Here is a 22,500-nt window from a genome sequence, read left to right as displayed (position 1 = left end):
GTCTCTGCTGTCAAATTACAAACAAGAATATAAGTAAAACTATCAAACGACAAGGGCAGAGTATCGTAATATCCTCACCTTACTGTGGTCCTGGTTCTGACAGGATTCGATGTACAACTCCTGCAATTTCTGGTGGATCGACTTGCTGCAAACAAATTAGATAATTAACTTAAAAGTGAGCACAGATCAAACCACTATCCTTAAAGGGACATAACTGGAAATGTTCCCATTCCTAAATGATTTATCATAAAAGTGTGTATGATCAATATATAGAACACAATTATGACAATGTAAGTAAAACTCAAAGCCATATGTTCTACAATTAATAAAAATAAAATCATAAATTCATATTATGTAACAATAGGTCCCCATTAACTGGCAGGCATCCCCCCCTTTTTCTCTTGAAGCCCGTTTGACATCAATGAACAAACAGGTACAGTACCCGCAACGTTATTCTTGACATTCCTATCGTGTTCTATCGTGCGTGTATCCCATCGTATCATGCGTGCATCCTATCGTATCATGTGTGTATCCTATCGCATCATGCGTGTATCCTATCGTATCGTGCGTGTATCCTATCGTATCGTGCGTGTATCCTATCGTATCGTGCATGTATCCTATCGTATCGTGCGTGTATCCTATCGTATCTTGCGTTTATCAGATATTCCGTTTTCTATCGTGTTTTGCATTTATCGGGTATATCGTGTATCGTGTTTTGCGTGTATCAGGTTTTCCATTTATCATGAATATCGTTTATCGTGTAGTTTCGGAAACTATCAGGATTGTATATTAAATATAATGAAAAAGCACGATACTTTTCGAAAGCTTTATTCGTTTTGTTAAAGAAGCTATTTTTAGGAATCGAGAATAGACAATATATTTGAAGGAGAACATAAAGCTGTCGATTTTAAGGCAGAAGAAGAGAGGGTGAAAGTTTATCACAATTTCATTCTAAGTAGTATGAAAAGTAAGCGGTGGTTTGCCGAGCAAACCGAGGACAGTAAATCTGAAAGCTCCTTCATCTGAAGTTCATAAACATTTGCGTATCTAGAAACAATTATTTGTAATCAACACTAACAGAGAAATAGGAAGTTCCGATTTGAAAGGAAAAATCAGTAAATTACATTGTTTATTACATATATTTTAATAAAGGCTCTTTTTCTTCCGATTTTTTCCACCTGTATTCTATTTATTTACCAACAACTGAACTTGTGCGCGTCTGTGTATCACCTGTGTTTTGACTGCAAACATTCTCAGGAACATTGTATTTCACACATTTAGAAGATGAAGTTTCAAAAGGGTGCAATAGTGTTGCATTTCCCAAAGGTCTGCTCAACTCAGCACGACTCGGTTGTTATTGGTGTGGGTTTTTTTTTACTTCAACATGTACACTTGTGCTTTGTACATGTACCAATAGTCGTACGGGTAGATATTGGAAATTAATGCCGGTTCTGATGATTATTTTTTTTACATACTAAACACAAAATATTTTTAAGCGTTTCAAAATTGTGAATTTAAAAAACGCCGGGTTTTGTTTATATTTCACCCATAGTTTATTTATTTTTTGTAATGATATCAATTCAAATACATATGTTCTAATTACTTAGGACTATCAATTATCACTCATAGTGTAGAAATATCTAACGTATGAAGATTTGGTGCAGTGCAGTGATTTTTTTAGGCGGTCATAATGAAATTGAAATTGTTGAATGACTGGTGAACTTAGAGCTTCATGCAATTAAGATAACCCCCTCCTCACTACACATGAAATATTACTTGGTTTTATTTCACATTCAAGATAATTGACATTAGAATAAGAGAGCTACTGAAGCATGATATTACTACATTGTATTACATTTAGTTAATCCCCTGTGTAATTTATATATTAAACATTAAGTGACAATATTATTTTAGAATCATAGGCTGGGAAAATTCATATAGATATCAAATAATGAATTAAAAACCGTATATACTTTAGTTTTCTGATTTAACTGTGATGGCGTAAACAATTGAATAAAAAAAATTTTTTTTTAAAAGCACAACCGTGTTTTAAAGAAATTATACGTTTTAGATGTATAATGAATATCGAAATCCTTCAGTATTATTATCAACATAATGTAATGATGTTGTAGGTATCAAAATTTCGTTCTGTCTAAATTGCTTCTAAACTTACAACATTTCTATCAGGTTTTCCGTTTATCATGAAGATCGTTTATCGTGTTTTGCATTTATCAGGTCTATCGTGAAGATCGTTTATCAGGTTTTGCATTTATCAGGTTTATCGTGTATCCTATCGTATCGTGCGTGTATCCTATCGTATCGTGCATGTATCCTATCCTATCATGCGTGTATCGTGCTCTATCGTTTATCATGTCAAGAATAACGTTGCAGGTACTGTTCACCAAGCCATGTACATGTACCATAAACTTTGACAGATTCAAAATTTCTCAATAGAAGGACTGAAATTAAAAAGACAATTGTGCATACTCAAGGATCCATTTCCACACCAATATGTGAGTCTTCAAGAAACTCTAAACTATGAAGCACATAGAGGTTCAATTATAAGGATTGTTATAGAAAGAACATTAACAAAGTTTTCCTGTAAACTGAATAGTGAACCTGACTTCCTGTCGCTTTAACCAGAGTCTAGGAGGAAGATATTTATGTCAGTAGGTCAGATGCAGCACCAGGACCACAAGTTGGAAAAGCAAATGTGTGACATGTGGGCAAGTTTGCTTTCAATGCTAATTTCGGTAAGGTGAAAAGAAACTGACACAGTCCTTAACCTTTTGATTACAGACAGATGAACAGACATAGTGGATTCCTAGCACAACTTTTTGCAGAGTGTATAAAAAACTTACGGCTTGTTGCTGGATGATGGTCGACACAGTGATTCAGGTCTCTGTTTAGCTGTCTGGACAAGGTACTTTTGGAAGAAATACAAAACATATTCAAAATAGAGTCTTACATACCGCAATTCACCGAAATTCAACTACCTGAAAATAAAACTCACCAACGAGACAAGTCAAAGAAAGACAACTCGTGGATGACCACAAACTCATCGATGTATTTGCACAGCTGCAAAGTGTTCTATGTAGTGGTGAGGATTTTCAACACTACATGGAATACTTTGAGAGAACCTTTAAATTATCGACCATTACAGAGGTCGTTCAAAACACAGCAAGCTGCAGTGTAACATTGAAATGAAAGAAGCCTCGTTACTCCATAGAGTGTTGGAATCTGCTACAACGCTTTTTAGCCAATGACGCCAGTACAACAATTTTTTTTAAGAAGGGTGGCATAGACACTTTCCATGTGTTGTCAACATATCGCACTCCCAACATTTACGAACTTCTCTCAAAGGAGAAGAGTCCAGAACTAAAACGGTTGTAAATTCCCTCATGCATGGTGAAGCGATCGATCTTCCCCACACAAAGAAAATTACAAGAAACAAAAAAAATATACTATTAATAGTATCTTCACTTTCTCCAAGGGTAGAAAATAGAAGTTATCTGAAATACATTAAGGGATAGGCACATAATATTGAAACATTCAGAATATTATGTTAAATGAGTAGATAAAAAACATAAACAAAATTAATCATTATTCGGCTTTTTTCCCAACTAGTTTCAATGAGTGTTGATAAATTATGCCGTATCTATGAGATGTCTTATCTATGAGCTGTTGTATCGATAACTTGTCTTGTCTACAAGTTGTTGTATCGATAACTCATCTTGTCTTAGTACTAGTTGTTGTATTGATAACTTGTCTTGTCTACGAGTTGTTGTATCGATGAACTGTCCTATCTATGAATTTTTTCGATGAGTTGTCATAGACCCAGCTCCCTAGAATGTTCTTCATTCCCTCTTACAGGTTTGTCACTACTTGTAATAAATGTTTGCGATTTCTTGTTTAGTCAATTACCTCTGCATATTCCACAGCTCTGGTTATCTTCTCCATCCTTCACAACACATGGACATCTAGAAATCATAAAACAGAGTTGTATTCAAATCATAGCAGAAAATGCATCAGGGCCCATGTAATTGGGGGGAGGGGGTTATCAAAACAAAGGGCAAACAAAACATCACTTCTAGTCATATGCCAGGGGAAAAAATTAGTCCATAGATAAGCTTTTATATATTTTTTTTAATTTCCTTTTTACAGTATGAAACTCTGTATAAATAAGTATGCTTAATGTAAGATTTCACTCTTACCCCTGCTTTTATATGTTGTACCTCAGGAATCTGAGGAATCTCACACTAGAAACATGTAAATAAATGACCCATATACCGGTAGTCTGGTTATTAATATCAGCAATATTTGTCGATTCATTCAAAATTCATTGCCTAGCTGAGGAGCTCAGCAGGTTAGCATGCGGACTGCAGAATTACAAATCACATGTTCAAGATCAGCAGGGTTTTTAAAAAAAAAAAATTCAGATTGCTTTCTATTAAAACTTTTTTTGTTGTTATCTGAGTAGCTTAGTACTTTAGCACATGGACTGCAGAATTATTGATCGCATGTTCAAGACTAGCAGAGTTTTTAATTTTTTCCAGATTGTTTTCTATTAACTGCATTTTTAGACTAAATAAAGTAAGTTTGAAAGTTTTCAATTTCAAAATGTTCTTGTACATATCCTCCACTTTCATTCATATCAAATTTCTCTGGTGTAGCATTCCTCCTTAACTGATTAATTCTGAACAGCAACAGAGTAAATATTACCATAAACAGGTGTTCTCGTGGTTTTATTGAAAACAAGAGGTACTGTGAGCAATGCTCACTAAGAATACCCCCCGCTTACCCCAATCTCCCAAAGGGTGTTGGTAATAGGTATAAACTATCTCTTTTCTGAGTGTAAAAAACAAATGGCATGACAAACCGAACCATATTGCTACTTCGATGTCCAGTGCACGTGACCTTTGACCTTTTGACCTCAAAATCGATAGGGAACATCTTCATCCCATGGGTAGTCCATATGTATGATATGGTGACTGTAGGTGGAAAGGATAATGCTTTAGAGCCCGGAAACCATATTGCTACTTCGATGTCCAGTGCACGTGACCTTTGACCTTTTGACCCCAAAATCGATAGGGAACATCTTCATCCCATGGGTAGTCCATATGTATGATATGGTGACTGTAGGTGGAAAGGATAACGCTTTAGAGCCCGGAAACCATATTGCTACTTCGATGTCCAGTGCACGTGACCTTTTGACCCCAAAATCGATAGGGAACATCTTCATCCCATGGGTAGTCCATATATATGATATGGTGACGGTAGGTGGAAAAGATAATGCTTTAGAGCCCGGAAACCAATGCATCTACAGACGGACGGACGGACAGACGGACGGACAACCCGATTCCAGTATACCCCCCCCCCCACACACACACAACTTGTTGCGGGGGGTATAATAATGGCAAACTCCTTGCAATGCTGAATAAGTGCAACACATCTCAACATGAAGAGAATTGTCTCTAAAACTGAGAACACAGTCAAGAAATTTCATATCAATATTGCTGTGTATTTAAATAGGAAAGGAGGCCGAAATCCAATGCACATCGTGTGTGTTTTTGTTTTGATTTATATATTTGCAGAAGTATCAGACATTTTAACACTTTTTCTTCTTTTTATGTGAAACACGCAGAGATGTATATGTACTTCATGGGTGTTTTTCTCCGTTGTACGGGATATGTTTACTATCGCTAGAGAGAGTTAATCGCGATTTAGCGAGAAGATCTCGCTAATGGGCAAGTGCTCCCAACCCGTTGAACCTGCTGTCGACCCCCTCTCAATGAAATTTAATCTTCAGTCACTTACATGCTATCATACCTCAGTAGAGAGTAATCATTTAATTTGAGTGCTAATGTATTAGACCGGAAACTTAGAAAATTGAATGCATAGCTCAAGACTTGGTCAAATGAGGGAATTTTATTGACTTTAATAAAATTTCCAACTCCTGTCACCTGTATTATCTGTAAATTTATTCTAGGTCTTCATAGAAAAAGCTAAAACTTTGCAACACTATCCGAACTTGGCAGGTTTCCATTACATTTTGATGTAGTGAAAAATATAATAAAATATGTAAACAGATTAGAAAATCTGGGTACTTCTTTTCCTCTACTAAATGCTGCATACATGCAAAGTAAGCATAATGCTTGTACATTAAAATCGCAGTCATGGTATGGTGTGGTACAAAAGTTATTTGGAATTGTTGGAATTAGAAACAATCATATTGCAATCAATAACCTATCAATTTTTAAGAAAAAATGTAAGGAATTGTTATGCCATCATTATTTGAAAGAATGGGGATATATTAGAAGTTTACAATATGGAAAGCTTGAAACTTATGTTAAATTTAAAACTAATTTTGTTTTTGAAAACTACTTAACACTCTTACCACCTGCACAACGTAAAGCACTTGCAAGATTACGTACATCAGCGCACAATTTACCAGTAGAACGAGGTCGTTATTCAGGAATCCCTAGACATTTAAGATTTTGTACAAAGTGTTCTTCTTGTAAAATTGGTGATGAAATTCATCTAATTTTTGAATGTTCAACTTATAACTCACTCAGGCAGAACATGTATAAAATTATAAAACAACAATATGAACATTTTTCCAGTCTTGACAACATGAATAGATTAATATGGTTACTCAATTGTGAAAATACTGATGTACTTGTAGCCCTTTGCGATTTGATTAAAGAAGCAATATAAAATGAAGCATGTGAAAGTTCAAACCAATATGTTTATACATAATTATGCACTCATTGTAAACATGACATGTTGACTTAGTACCAATGCACCGTCCCATGGTATCTTTTGTATTACAGTCAATCATATGTACTTGTACTACGTGCCTTTTACTATTATTATGTGCCATTGCATATATTGTTATCATTTTCTACCTGTGTGCATTTCTGACTGTTTTGCATTAGGATACACGGGGGTACTACTAAACAGAGTACGTTAGAGTACGATAGAGTACTTTAGAGTATGCTAGTAAAATTTCAATATTTAATGCAATTCAATTGTTTATTTGTATGTATACCACTTAAATAAAGATGATTATAAAATAATAGTGCAATATTTGTAAAAAGTATTTGGTATTTTAGTGATATTTTGACCAGAAAACATTAAATGTATTGAAGATTTACGGCATCCCGATCCCGATTATTAGTAGTTTGTTTTGAAAAAGTATTAAATTTGATCGGGATCGGAATCAAACGGTAAACTTTAACTTACAATAATTCCTAAAATAATGAAAACAAACACAATATATTCCAGATATACATTTATTAGGTTAAACTAAAGTAAGAACATCTACGAACAGCAGTTAAATTGCATTAAATTATGAAATTTTACTAGCGTACTCTAAAGTACTCTATCGTACTCTGTTTAGTAGGACCGTTACACACGGTGGTACTTACATATATTACATCAAGTAATGTCTCGTGTTATGTACATTGTCTAAGCTCATACTACTAGTATTACTGTATATTATGTGTGAACCCTATGAAACCATATTTGCACATATGCACTCATTATAAACATGACATGTTGATCTAGTACCAATGCACCGTCCCGTGGTATCTTTTGCATTACAGTGGAGTATTAATCATATATACTTATACTACCTTTACTATTATTACATGTAGTGTTGTTATGTACATGTGTATATATATATATATATATATATATATATATATATATATTCCTGTGTGTATTTCTGACTGTTTTGCATTAGGATACACGGTGGTACTTACATATACAAATAAGTATTATCATGTTCAAAATGTCTCATGTATGAACATTGCTCATACTAATAGTGCATATTTTGCTCTTGTTTTGTTCATTTCTTTTTATCGACATTTTTTTTAATAAACATTGCACATTGAAATGTTAACAATCATGTATGCTGTATGCCCGAGAGGGCCCTAATTTGGAAATAAATCATATTCTATTCTATACTAATAGTAATACAGAACGAAAGTGATTTAAGGCTTGAGTTAATTATTAAAAACCATTTTCACCGATCTTCCTTACCCAAACAATGCATTTATCTTCAGGCTTGAATTTCCAGTAAAAACAGTTGGTTACTTTGATATCTTCTAAGTTCTAGACGCCAAAATCGTAAACTTAAAACTGTAAAGACGGTACGATGTTGTCACATTCTGAATAATGTAAACCCCGAACCCGAGCTTATTTATTTGTTGTAACGCGAAACTTTCAAGAATAAACGCGTTATAACGCATAATGTTCGCGAACTTTCGCGTTATATAATGCCAAACTGTCGCAAATAAATGGGAAACTTTTGCCTTATAACGCAGAAATACGTTGACATAAACCCCAATTAATCTATTGAATACGCTCAATTTTAAGAAAGCTGCATGGAATAATTTGTTCACTATTTACAATGAAGAATAACGATAGACTGTCCAGCTGTACTCTGTATTCTATATATGTTTATCTCTTGATATAATTTAACTGGTTCATCTTATTGACCTTTGATTTCTTTGTACTTTAAAAAAAAATTGAACATGATTTGTGTTATTAATTGAGAGGTCGTACATTCTAAGTTTTAAAACTCTAGGCAATAAAATATGTTCAAACAAAAAGTACATCAATTGACAAAGTTATAAAGCAATAAGTTACAAAGATTGCTGTGAAAATTTTATAGGTTTTTCCCCAAAGATAGCAACCAAGGGACATAACTTCTGAAAATATTATCTGAAGAAGATGACTTACGGTCACAAAGTGCTTTCTAGGGCATTCTGACCGATTTTTCTGCTTATGGAATGAATGAAAGGTGAAAATAGCAAACAGTGATCACTCTCATAACTCCCATAAGCAATAAAAATTAGAGATTTGGGCAAACACGGACCCCTTGACACACCAGAGGTGGGGTCAAGTGCCTAGGAGGAGTAAGCATCCCCTGTCGACAGGTCACACCCGCCGTGAGCCCTATATCTTGATCGGGCAAACGGAGTTATCCGTAGTCAAAAGCAGTGTGCCAAGAACGGCCTAGCAGTCGGTATGAAACACGTCAGACAGCATTTGACTCAATGATAGGTCGTATTGGCAAACTGGATCGTTATAACGACCATAGAATGCTGCGAAATGCTTACTTTAGGACTGTAGGAACCCCTGCACTATCAACTTGTTTGTCAGTAGCCTGCTTCGATTTTAAAACTGACCATGAGCAAAACAAATTCTTGCGTATCGAATCAGTTGAAAAGATTTAAGCAATGTTTACTCAATAATACAACATGAATTGAGCGAATTAGTGGTTGATAATCAACAGGGGCGGATCCAGGAATTTTCGAAGGGGTGGGGGTCCTAGTGACATTTTAAGGCTTTGTTTCAGTAGAGGGAATTTAATTTTAAACTCCGGTCTTTGTTAGAAGCCGTTGTTAACTTTAAAAAACACAGGTATTCATTAATTGCAAATATTAATTCTACTTTGTATTCAATCAAATTTCAATAGCATAATAGTATATAAAAAAACCACACACCAAACATAAAGTCAGTATTCGTTCATTGCACTCATTAATCATGGGTTCCTGTTTTACATATAAAATATTTCGCGTTCTAACGCGAGAGTAACGCATTTATTCGTGAAAGTTTCGCATTATAACGCAAAAAGTTATGCGTTCATTCGTGAAGGTTACATGTTGGGTTTTTTTCCGCGAACGTTACGAGTTAATTATATATACATGTATATAGTGTGAAAGTTACGTGCTTATTTGCGAATGTTCCTCTCTATAACACATGAGATACGCATTCATTCGAGAAGGTTTCGTGCTATATTTGCGAACTTTATACGTCTATTCGCAAAAGTTTCGAGTTGTAACGAGAAGGTTACTCGTTTCTTTACGAAGGTTAAGCGTTTTAACGCAAAAGATACGGGTTTATTCGGGGGGGTTTTCTGTTACGAAGATGAGCTCGATGAATTTTTCTAGGTTTAAAAAGTGTGAACAATCAGAGACGCGCGTCCGCGTGGGCGGGGATCAATATAGGCATACATCCTGTCATGTGTGAAAAATTTCAAGAAAAAAGTAACGGTTCATATCTAAAGTATAAAATTATGTACTAATATCCTTCTTGATATAAAAGTTCTAGTCTGGAAAAAAAGGACAAGTCTGTTATTTATTATATGATTGTATGGATTGGATTGTATATTGTTTGCCCAGTAATTTTTGACTCATATATGGAGACGTCACCATTGCCGGTGAAGGGCTGCAAAATTTAGGCCTATGCGCGACGCTTACGGCCTTTGAGCAGGAAGATATCTTTATCGTGCCACACCTGCTATGACCCGGGACAACGGTTTTTGCTGTCCCATCCAAAGGACCGCCCCATCTAGTCACCTCTTACGACAAGCAAGGGGTACTGAGGACCTATTTTAACCCAAATCCACACAGGGCCATAAGGTTCATTGGAAGATACGGATACCGACATTGAAACAGACGATGAGGACGAGGCTTGGGGTAAAAAAACTGAGTGGAGTGGATTGATAATAATCTGGAATAAGCTATACAACCAAATGCTAGATGTATGAACAAAATACGCATATGTAATGAAGATTCAAAATGACGACACGCGTATGATCAATCTGTTTGGTTCCCTGTCATCCAATGCTCTGTCAATTTTAAATGTTCATAATTTGGTATAGTTTGTACCAGTTACAGGGGCGGATCCAGGAATTGCAGTTACGGGGGATGCCACTTTATAAGGCAGGGGGTCTGGGGGCCCGGAAGCTCCTGGGGTTTTACCGATTTTATAGGGCTTGAAATATGTCTCCTGTTTAGTCATTTGTACTATTTTCTATCATTTTTGATAAGGTGGAATTAATAAAATGACGCAAATTTTAAGGGTTTTTGGAAAAAAAATTAAGTTATCCCAATAAAGTAATTAAAGAAATCAACAAGATTTTGTTATTTATTTCTCCGGGATCGGAAGAAATTATTGCTTCTTTTATCGTCTAGTACATTTTTCTAAACAAGATACCACGATTTACCTTAAATTTGAAAATTTTAGGGGGGGGGGGGGGCGCCGGCTGCGCCCCCCTTAAATCCGCCACTGAGTTAGACCGAGAAAGAAACACCATGTTACAAGCATGCAGTGTAGACTGGTCAGAAGCTAAAGCTAAATATCTGATTCATTGAGGTGAACTATTAAATCAGGGTATGAGGACTTGAAAAAAAAATTTACTCCCAATACAAGGTGATGAAATATAAATTGGTAATTCATCATGGTCATTGTTTTTAGAAGGCTGTGGAAGTGGGACACAGCTGCTTGCTGCAGTGACAAATCTTTTAACACTCCCTTTTTTATACATTAAAATGTGAATGTTGGCAAATGTCTTTGAAGCTCCCCTTTAATCTAAGACCATTTTTCTGTCATATATTGAATTAGACAAATGCAAAAAGGCAACACTGTCTGTGAACAATGCATTACACTGAGTTAGCTTTGTTATTTGGTTTTTAGACGGGACAGTCGAGGCCTCAAAATTAACGGAAGCCGTGCCGAGGGCTTGGGGTAATTTATGGAGTGGAGCGGAGTGGAGTCGTGGAGTCATGGAGAGGAGTCTCTGTGCATTGTTATTAGTATCACATGTATCCCCCAACCGCCACTCTTTAGTTTAGAGTAATGTAACTCTCAACACCCCCATCCGGTAGAAATGGATGTGCTGGAATTTGGTTCAATCTGTTTGTTCTACATGTACTTTAGTTGCACACACACCTGTCAAAGCCCCTTCATCCCCTTAGGTGTGAGGAAAATTTTCCTGTCCCAAGCGCTAACAATGAGGTCAGATTTATGACCTGCAATGCCAGATAATCTCTTCATCATTTTAACACTGTGCACTGCATGGCTTTCGCAATGGCATTTCCAATTCATGTGTTTTTATTAAAATAGCTGAGTATTTTTTTTATGAATTATAGATTGATATAACATACCAATATTATTGATAAATTGACAGAAGTAAATCTAGTATTTTATTGGGTAGCACATGAGACAGATTAAAATGGAAGGGGTTTAGCCTCTCTCCACAGCAGTGTAAGAGGGGCTAAGACATTACATGATTTTTTTTAACTTATCTTATTTGTTTGGCTATAGTATATGTTGCATGATTAGCAGGGCCATAATTCAAGTGCAATTATTTTATGCTAATAGTGAAATTACGTTAATGCTATATTAATTTCTGGTTAAGAATTGCAAAATCATGGTCAGTTAATTCCTTCAGTAATGCATGGTAATTCTTTTATTTTATTTGTAAGCAATTCTATTAAAGTCCTGTGTTGTGGTTTGTAAATGTTTATCCTATATATGATAAACATGAATTTTATTCATTGACTCCACTCCATGACTCCACAACTCCACTCCACTCCACTCCATAAATTACCCCAAGCCCGTGCCGAGAACACATGATGAATCTACGTGGAAGATAGTCTGGTCCCCGCCCCCGCCACCCCTTGATCACTCCCAAAACGAGTGATCAAGGAGTGGCGGGGGCGGGGACCAGACTACGTGGAAGAAAACAATCTCTACCCAGAGTTGTCGTTCCTTGCTCTCACTTACAAAGAGTCAGATTGACAAAGAGCAAGGAACGACAACTCTGGGTAGAGATTGGGAAGAATTGCGCTGATCATTTTGTACACAGATTTTAAAAATATAAGATCAATATTTTGAGAGAAAAAAATCTTAATATTTTTCATTGATTTATTAGATGAATTTGAATTATCTTTCAAACAAAAACGACAAACTTCCGCCAGAGTTCGTTTGCTTATTCGTAGGTGACGTAATGAGGCCTCGACGGGGAGTTTGACAAAAACGATTGTTGTTTTCATGAGCAATTATTCTTACTTTGTTTACATCCGGCCTTTTTTACGGAAGAAACCGAGAATATGCGAATGTATCCGGAGTTTGTCGTGTTATTTCGCAGCTCAGTTAAGGCTATCCGAGAAAAATCACAGTGCTGTTATAAATGTACCTCTGTACATGTGCACTTCGCACCATATGACGTCACAATGAAAAAAGTACCTCACAGCGTACATGTTCTGATAGTTGTATCGCGGGGGAAGTGTCATAATATTTTGTCGTTATTTACTACTGTTATCAAGTGATAAGCTGTATACGTGAAAAGATATATATATCTTGTCAAATGAATATATATATATAATATACATATATATAATATACATATTATTCCTTTATGATATCAAATCATTTTTGATATATAGTATGCACGAAGGTGATATTCATATTATATTGTGACCTTGAAATCGCCCCTAATCTGAATGACTGATGCGTTTAAAAATTCCCTCATGTACATAAATAATCTCATACTACAGAAACAGCGGTTCCAAAAGTTGTCATAGCCGAGGGGTGGTGATGGGGATAAGCTCCCAATGTCTATAAAATGCTCCTCATGGCGTGCGCCTCTAATAGCCTCTGACAACCAAGTCCAGCTCCTAGCCTGCTCGTGTGGTTTGCATCAAGCCCGGCGGAACTGCTACTACTGATAGGAGAAGGGGTGAAGGCGGGTTACCTGGCGCCTGAAAACCAGTGCTTTGGGTAGATGGGGCTCATCAGTCTGGGAGGACAGCTCATCTAAGAGAAGGAAAACTCTGATTCCAAACCTCTGCTGCCTTGCGGCCATACCCACTTATGGGAAAGGCTAGGTGAAGGAAATCACTGATATAAAAACCAATGGGCGGACTGTGCTCAATATCCAGGGATGGAAAGCAGTCTAGGAAGGAAATTCCAAAATTAAACCACCTTTCCTCGAGGTTATTAGAGGTTTGCGCAGGGCCAACAACCCTACCTATAAAAAAGTCAAGTTACAGAAGCATCAACGACAAACCAAAATCAACATAACCTGGGCCAGATTGGGCCTACTTCAAGAGGAACTATGATGCTGTGCAATGAAAGCCGAAAGGAAGCTGCAGGGCTGACTCCCTTTCTGACACCCAGGAAAACCATCAGACTCGCTACTTGGAACATCAGAACAATGTATGAAGCAGGAAGAACAGCACAAGTAGCAAAGGAGATGAAGCACTACAACATTTGTCTCCTAGGACTGAGTGAGACGAGGTGGCTACAGACAGGACAGTTGAGGCTGACCACCGGAGAAACAGTGTTGTATTCAGGACACACCACGGAGAGAGCCCCCCACACCGAAGGTGTAGGCCTGATGCTATCCCCGGAGGCACAACGCGCTCTTATCGGATGGGAACCTGTCAACTCACGGATAATAACAGCTAAGTTCAGCACCAAGAAAAGCAAGATCAAATTGAACATCATCCAGTGTTATGCCCCCACCAACGACACTGATGACGAAAAGAAAGACGCCTTTTACCAGCAACTACAGGCAGTCTTGGATAAAGTAGGGAAGAAAGATATGACAATACTTATGGGCGACTTCAATGCACAGATCGGAGCTGATAACACTGGCTACAATGAAGTCATGGGCACACATGGACTTGGCTACATGAACGAGAATGGCGAGAGATTTGCAGACCTATGCTCCCTTAACCAGCTTGTAATAGGAGGAAGCATTTTCCCTCATAAACGGATTCACAAGGCCACATGGAGATCCCCTGATCATTTTACAGAAAATCAGATCGACCATATTTGCATCAGCAAGAAATTTCGAAGAGCATGGAAAGATGTCAGGGTGATGAGAGGAGCAGACGTTTCATCAGACCACCATCTGCTGATGACGGCAGTAAGACTACGCCTCAAAAAGTTTAACAACATGACAAACATGAGGACAAAGTACAACGTGAGTGTCCTCAAAACAAAGGAAGTGAGGACAGCATTCCACCTCAGCCTGTCCAACAGATTCCAGCCGCTACAAGACCAGCTAGAAAACAATGATACCAACATCGAGACCCAGTGGCAGCACATCAAGAAAGTGTGGCGAGACACATGTGAAGAAGTTCTCGGCAGATGAAAGGCACAACACAAAGAGTGGATATCTGTTGATACCAAGAGAAAACTGGAGGCGAGGAAGGAAAAGAAAGCGGCACTGAACACAAGCCGGACAAGAGCAGCAAAGGCAAAAGCTCAAGAGCACTACACAGCCACAGATAAAGAAGTCAAGAAAAGCATCAGGAAAGATAAACGGGATCATATAGACAATCTGGCCAAACAAGCTGAAGAAGCAGCGGGACAGGGAAACTTGAGAGAACTGTATATGGTCACAAAGAAGCTCTCCAACAAGTTCCAGCAGACAGACAAGCCAGTGAAGGACAAGAACGGGAACCCTCTCACAACAACAGAAGAACAATTGAAGAGATGGGTAGAACACTTTGGAGAGCTATTAAATAGACCAACACCAGATATGCCTCCAGACATACAACCAGCCAATGCAGACCTTCCTATCGACTGCGACAAGCCAACAAAGACAGAGATCAGGAGAGCAATTACCACACTTAAGAATGGAAAAGCAGCAGAGCCTGACGAGATACCAGCGGAAGCCATCAAAGCTGATACAGAGACAGCTGTTAACATCTTGCACAACCTCTTCAAGAAGATCTGGGAGGAAGAGAACGTCCCAGAGGAATGGAAAGAAGGCATCCTCATTAAGTTACCAAAGAAGGGTGATTTGAGGGACTGCAGTAACTACCGGGGAATTATGCTCCTGTCAGTGCCTAGCAAGGTCCTCAACAGGATCCTTCTCGAGAGGATGAAAGAGGCAGTGGACCCAAAGCTCCGTGACCAGCAGGCTGGTTTTAGACGCAACAGATCATGTGCTGACCAGATAGCCAGTCTGCGCATCATCATCGAACAATCACTGGAGTGGAAGTCACCCCTCTATATCAACTTCATCGACTACGAGAAAGCGTTCGACAGCGTGGACCGTGAGACACTGTGGAAGATACTGAGACACTATGGAGTACCCGAGAAGCTCGTCTCCCTGATCCGTAACACCTACCAAGGCATGACATGCAGGGTTACCCATGCTGGCCAGATGTCAGAGAGTTTTGAGGTCAAGACAGGAGTTCGACAAGGATGTTTGCTGTCACCATTCCTCTTCCTCTTGGTTATTGACTGGATCATGAGGACTACCACATCAGGCAGGAATAATGGTATACAGTGGACACTCCTGACGCAACTCGACGATCTCGACTTTGCCGATGACCTGGCTCTCCTTTCACACAAACACAGTCAGATGCAGGACAAAACAACTCACCTTGTAACAACATCAGCAGGAACGGGACTCAAGATCAATTTGAAGAAAACAGAATTGATGAAGATCAACACCACTGTCCAATTACCAGTCACAGTTGGTGGTGAGTCCATCAAAGAAGTTGAGTCTTTCATCTACCTGGGGAGTGTGATGGACAGACAGGGTGGCACAGACCGCGACATCAAGTCAAGAATCGGCAAGGCACGAGCAGCGTTTACCATGCTAAAGAACATATGGGCCTCAAAGAACATACGCATTACTACCAAACTGCGGATCCTCAACTCCAATGTTAAGTCCGTCTTGCTGTATGGAGCAGAGACATGGAGAATGACCGAAACAACCCTGCAGAAGATCCAGACATTTTACAACACCTGTCTCAGGCGCATCTTCAACATCCGATGGCCTGAAAAGATCACAAATGAAGAACTATGGAAGAGAGCAGGGCAGGAACCCATAGATATACAAATCAGACGTAGGAAGTGGGGCTGGATTGGACACACCCTAAGGAAGCCACCTTCCAGCACCACACGCCAGGCTCTGACCTGGAACCCACAGGGTAAGAGAAAGAGGGGACGTCCAAGAAACACCTGGAGGCGTGACTCAGAAGTAGAACTAAAAGCGCAGGACATGACCTGGCATGACGCCACAAAAGCAGCCCAGAATCGTGTTCGTTGGAGGACTGTCGTAGATGGCCTATGTTCCTCACGGAACGACAGGCCTAAGTAAAAGTAAGTACAGAAACAGTGGCAAAGTTCAGGTTCATCTGCTATAAGACAATACGAATTTTTCTGCTATATAATCTAGATATATTTATGCGTTTGAAAAGAGCGGGGAACACTTTCTGTCTTGTATATGAACGGTATGATATATATATATATATATATATATATATATATATATATATATATATATATATATAAGAATGTGAACAACCCTGGTAATTCGCTGACGACTGTTAATATGTTGTTAAATTACAGCATGGTTAGTTCGAGTATGCATTTGCTCCCAACACTTTTCATGTTAAGGATTTTTATTTATTTTTTTCTGAGTATATCAATAAAAATTCAGATGGTTACCCGCATGAACCTGAACTTTTGTTCACAAGTAGGGCCTCTTGCTGTTTTCCAAAAATAAAGTGTTACGTGATATTTGAGGGGAATTTACGGTAGCTCAGTCACAGTCAACATATGGGTAGTATCGTTTCGGTGTTTAACCGTAACAAGTGTAATGATATCTGTGAATCTGAGATGCAATTTCACCCCGTGATTATTGTGCATTTGACTATGGAAGCCCTTAACCTAGTTGCGTTATTCTATGCACGCAAAAAATAGTTTTAATGCAAGCCAACTATATCACCCCCGACAACTGTACAGGCGAGTTTTTTGGACGTTTTTCTTATTTATTTTGAGGTCAAAAGGTCAAAGTCTCTTTTTCACTATATACTGTAGATTTGAGCTTGCCTCTAACTTTTATACATGTACTTGCTGGTGCATGTTTATCAGACTTCAAATCCTGATGACATTCGATCATGATTCATGTTGCTTTTGAAATACAAAGGTCAAGGTCATTGTTACACTAAATACCTATTGCGGCTATTCAAAGCTTCATACTTATAAATCATATAAAATATGTGCATGTTTTTACTTCGTGAATGCAAGCGTGCATAATTTTCCAAACTGCAACTCGGCTATACGCATCTTTGATGCTTAATATTTTGAAATTATATAATTTACAGCTTTTTATATTATATTATTAAAAAACAAAGATGTCTGGCTTGTGGACTTGTATATTTATAATTGACTATCACATGTATATATATTTCATTGCATAGGAAACTTCTAGTCCTAATATGTGTCGAAAAATTTGAAATTATGTAAATAATTTGTTAAAATGTTTACAATTTACATGTACATATTTACAGTTCTAGTAGTTTAGAAACTACTTCTATGTCCCCGAGATCGAATATCGGGGGCATATTGTTTTTGTCATGTCTGTCATTCTGTAATTCTGTCTGAAACTTTAACCTTGCTAATAATATTTGAACAGTAAGTGATAGAGCTTTGATATTTCATATGAGCATTTCTTGTGACAAGACCTTTTTGTGGGTATCAACATTTTTGACCCTGTGACCTCACCTTGGAGTTTGACCTACGTTTTAAAACTTTAACCTTGCTAATAACTTTTGAACAGTAACTGATAGAGCTTTGATATTTCACATAAGTATTCCTTGTGACAAGACCTTTCCGTTTGTACTAAACCTTTTGACCTTGATATTTGACATACTTTTAAAAAGATTGACATTGGTCTTAACTTCTAAATGGTAAATATTAGAGCTTTCATATTGCACTTGAGCATTTCTTGTGACAAGATCTTTCTACTGGTACCAAGATATTTGTCATTGTGACTTTGGTCATCTTTGGAATTGGCCATTATCGGGGGCATTTTGTGTTTCACAAACACATCTTGTTTTATACAAGTTTGGAGTGTCTACATGTCCATTTCATTATAACCTTTTCTTTGATATATAAAATAGCGATGGAAACCCAGCATTGCAATTTATTTAACCCTGATCAGGCATCAGTCTGTATTACTAACTCAAAATCTCACATTGCAACAGTATTATATTCTTTACACAATCATGGTTCACTGTTCTATATCGATGTTATTACTATTCAACAGTAATGCTTTTACAATTGTTAATTGTCCAGATACTGGTATATGCATAATATTCTAAAATGTCTGAATTTGCAGCACTTCATGTCATAATGTTTCACTTGAGAAGAAGTCTGTCTTGTGGACTTGTTTATTTATGTTGGACTGTAACATGTAAATATTTTTAATTGCATAGGAAACTTCTAGCCCAAATGTGTGTAAAAAAAATTGAAATTACTATGTTACCAGTTTTGTTACAATGTTTACAATTTACATGTTCTTGTTTACAGTTTTAGTAGTTTAGAAAAATTTCTTTACTAAAGAAAGAACTGGAGTGTTTACATATCCACTTGATTGTAACCTTTCATGTGTTATTGACAGGTTGTATTGAGCAATTCCAAAGTATGCCATTATCAATATTATCTTTAACATTTGGTTTCATTATGTTGGTCCATAAAAAATAAGCTATTAAACATATACTGTCATATGTCAACCTATCATATGTTATCTTTCTGTTTTGTTGACATATTAAACTTTGTTCCATACCTGTATCTATATTTTTTTTCATTTACTTTATTATAGCATTCATGCTTTTTCACAAGAGTTCAGCACCTGATTTAGCTATGAAGAGCTAAGTGCATAAGTTAAAATTGTGACCCTCACTATGAGATACAAACCAAGAATATTGAGGTTTAATAAGGAAGGAACTATCTCGGCGAAATGATAACAAAGAATATCAGTTCTGGATCATATTGATTAAACAAAACTGGCCACAAGACTAGGAGGTCACAATACAAGCATTTCTTTAGATATTCGTTTTGGCCTCAAAACCATTAAAAAGGAACAGACTTCAAGAAAATTTCGATTTTGAACACTTCTTTTCTTGTATCAAAAACACGAATAGGAAGTTGTACGTAAATCTGCAATTCAAGACCTATGTCTGATTAAAGTATTTGTCCGGGGAGTTTTCATATGAATTGTCATATTAGCATAACTGCACCATTTCTGAAAGTTATTCATTGAATAATTTGACCCCATCTTTCAGTACTTTCAAGACTTTGATTATGTAGCATGATTGAATATTGATTTTTTTTTCGCGTTACGAAAAATAATTGTCCAAACGACATGTAAATAGTACTTACGGGTGTGTCTTGTTACTAGGTTTCAGGTGTTATTTGAGTTACAGCCAATGAGATTTCAATATTGGGTAAACGTGTTCAATGATAGAAAGGTTATTATTGAGTGTTCACTTTCTAGCGCACACTCTCATGAGCAAGTCGAGTTTTCTATTAATATTTTCATTAAGCCTATTTCTTCATTGTAAAGTCCATGGAAATGATATCCATATTTCATACATGTATACAAGAGTGAGGTTCCGCCACTCAGTTTTTGCTTACTCCGCAATATTGCCGCGGATACACAGGTTTCCATATTGGGTTTTCAAAAATTGGGTTTTTTTTATCTATGGTTTTCCTGGGCGGTGAAGGAGGCTTATGTTTATTTGGTATGAATACGCAATGTTATATCAATACTGCGTTGTTTACATGTTGGTGAGAAAATAAACCTGGCGTCAACCTGCATGGTGCGCTGTAAAGCAGTCATATTTCTATTATAATTGCTACATGTAGGTACAAAGTGTATTGAAGTGTGGACAGAAGCAAGCTGACATCAATTCTACATTTCCACACAGGAAATGAAGGACGGAGAATGACCTTTGTGTGTCCACATGGTGCACAACATCACAGACTAGCTTTTGACGGTCACTCCACTCCACTCCACTCAGATTTTTAATTTACCCCCAAGCCACGAGGACGATAAGATTTGTCCCGGTAGTAGACATGATGAGTCCGGAAATATCTGACCTTTTCCTGGCTATTTTACCGTGCCAGGGAAGTTTTCCTCGGGTATTTCGGACTGGATGATGATGAACACTGTCTGGATCCAGAAGAATTTGCTATTTCAGGACCCAGTTAGCAAATTCGTCCAAGAAGGTAGAAGCTAAATCACGATTGTTGAAAAAAAGGAGACTTGTTACTGAAAAATTACAAAGAACAATTAAGGGACCGGTCAATATTTATTGGGGGATTTGGGACCGGTGCATTCCATGTTACCATTTATAAAAAAAACTATGTCCTATCTTTTAAGAATACAAAAAAAGTTGTTGTCCTATATCAGATGTGTAATAATAAATCCTATCTAATAAATAAATATACATGTATGATTAAACAAAATTTTTACTTCATTTTATAAATCTCTTGAGTTCTTCATAATTCGCACTTAAAATTTGTCTTTCCATTGCTATATCAGCAATCTATATTTCTTTTCATTTACTTTATTATAGCATTCATGCTTTTTCACAAGAGTTCAGCACCTGATTTAACTATGAATAGCATAAGTTAAAATTGTGACCCTCACTATAAGATACAAACCAAGAATATCGAGGTTTAATAAGGAAGGAACTATCTCGGCGAAATGATAACAAAGAATATCGAGTTCTGGATCATATTGATTAAACAAAACTGGCCACAAGACTAGGAGGTCACAATACAAGCATTCCTTTAGATATTCGTTTTGGCCTCAAAACCATAAAAAAGGAACAGACTTCAAGAAAATTTCGATTTTGAACACTTCTTTTCTTGTATCAAAAACACGAATAGAAAGTTGTACGTAAATCTGCAATTCAAGACCTATGTCTGATTAAAGTATTTGTCCGGGGAGTTTTCATAGGGCTTGAAATATGTCTCCTATGCAGTCATTTTTACTATTTTCTGTCATTTTTAATAAGGTGAAAGTAATAAAACTCCGAGAGTGAAAGAAATTGCTTCTTTTATCGTTTACATTTTTCTAAATAAGAAACCACGATTTACCTTAACTTTGAGAAGTGTAAAGCATAGGAATATATACGTCACAAGCAAAACAGCAAAAATAGTTTTATAAACAAAGATATTTCAGAAAAGGTTGCAACTACATGTAGATCACAGGCACTTGTTTCATACACGGGTCCCCCCTCGACAAGTGTCTGTGGTAGATCATGTGCATGGGAAAAGCAGTACATATATGATTTGCAAATCGGGTGTATACAAAAATCAGTGTTATACCAAAATATGAATAATAAACTAGGAGGATTTTTGCAGTTTTTGAAGCACCATCTCTTTGTCTGAAGTTTTATTATATAGATATTCACTCAATACATGTGTTCCTCCCGATATTCTCTCAATAACATAAAAATTGGGAAAATTTAAATAATTGGGTCAGGGCCGTAAGTAGGGTTCTAAATCAGGGGAGGCAGGGGATTGGGGGCCGCCGATTGACTTTACGACTGAAAATGACACTTTTTAAATCCCAATTTATCATGTTTGTGTTTCATTTGTACTATGTAAAGAATCGTAATATGGTGTCAAAGACAAAGGTGCTTGTCTTCATTTTAAACATATATCCTATAATATAACATTTATATAATTTTATTTTCTTTTTTGCCAAAAAATCAGACGAGGCAGTTGCCTCGTCTGCCTCATCGGCAGTTACGGCCCTGAAATTGTTAGTTGCACGTGCTAATTTCCGCGGTTGTTTGTGGGAATTGTGGGAACATTACAGTTATACATGATCTGGGATCATAAAAGATGCAAAGATGAAAAAACACACGAAATTAA

At 37.0% G+C, this 22,500-nt stretch overlaps 2 protein-coding genes across 3 annotated transcripts in view; one reads left to right on the top strand and one right to left on the bottom strand.

The window, feature by feature from the left end:
* LOC125680284 (transcription factor SPT20 homolog) overlaps positions 1-8,192 on the bottom strand; it is a 40,764-nt gene extending 32,572 nt beyond the window's left edge. For both annotated transcript variants that reach the window (XM_056156542.1, XM_056156543.1), the window contains exons 1-4: positions 8,047-8,192; positions 3,925-3,980; positions 2,862-2,926; positions 79-145 (exon numbers count right to left, since the gene is read on the bottom strand). In XM_056156542.1, the coding sequence (XP_056012517.1) occupies positions 79-145; positions 2,862-2,926; positions 3,925-3,960 (168 nt within the window). In that variant the 5' untranslated portion in view covers positions 3,961-3,980; positions 8,047-8,192. The remainder of the gene's footprint in view (positions 1-78; positions 146-2,861; positions 2,927-3,924; positions 3,981-8,046) is intronic.
* Positions 8,193-22,380: 14,188 nt separating this feature from the next.
* The window catches only part of LOC125680480 (uncharacterized), a 53,996-nt gene continuing 53,876 nt past the window's right edge, over positions 22,381-22,500 (top strand). The window contains exon 1 of the mRNA XM_056156541.1: positions 22,381-22,500. This exon is cut by the window's right edge and continues 98 nt beyond it. Coding sequence (XP_056012516.1) covers positions 22,479-22,500 — 22 coding nt within the window. The 5' untranslated portion in view covers positions 22,381-22,478.

This window comes from Ostrea edulis, chromosome 2, assembly GCF_947568905.1.
Source record: "Ostrea edulis chromosome 2, xbOstEdul1.1, whole genome shotgun sequence".
In the NCBI taxonomy this organism is placed as follows: domain Eukaryota; kingdom Metazoa; phylum Mollusca; class Bivalvia; order Ostreida; family Ostreidae; genus Ostrea; species Ostrea edulis.
The sequence above is the reverse complement of the archived record's forward strand: the minus strand, read 5'-3'. Positions and strand labels throughout refer to the sequence as shown.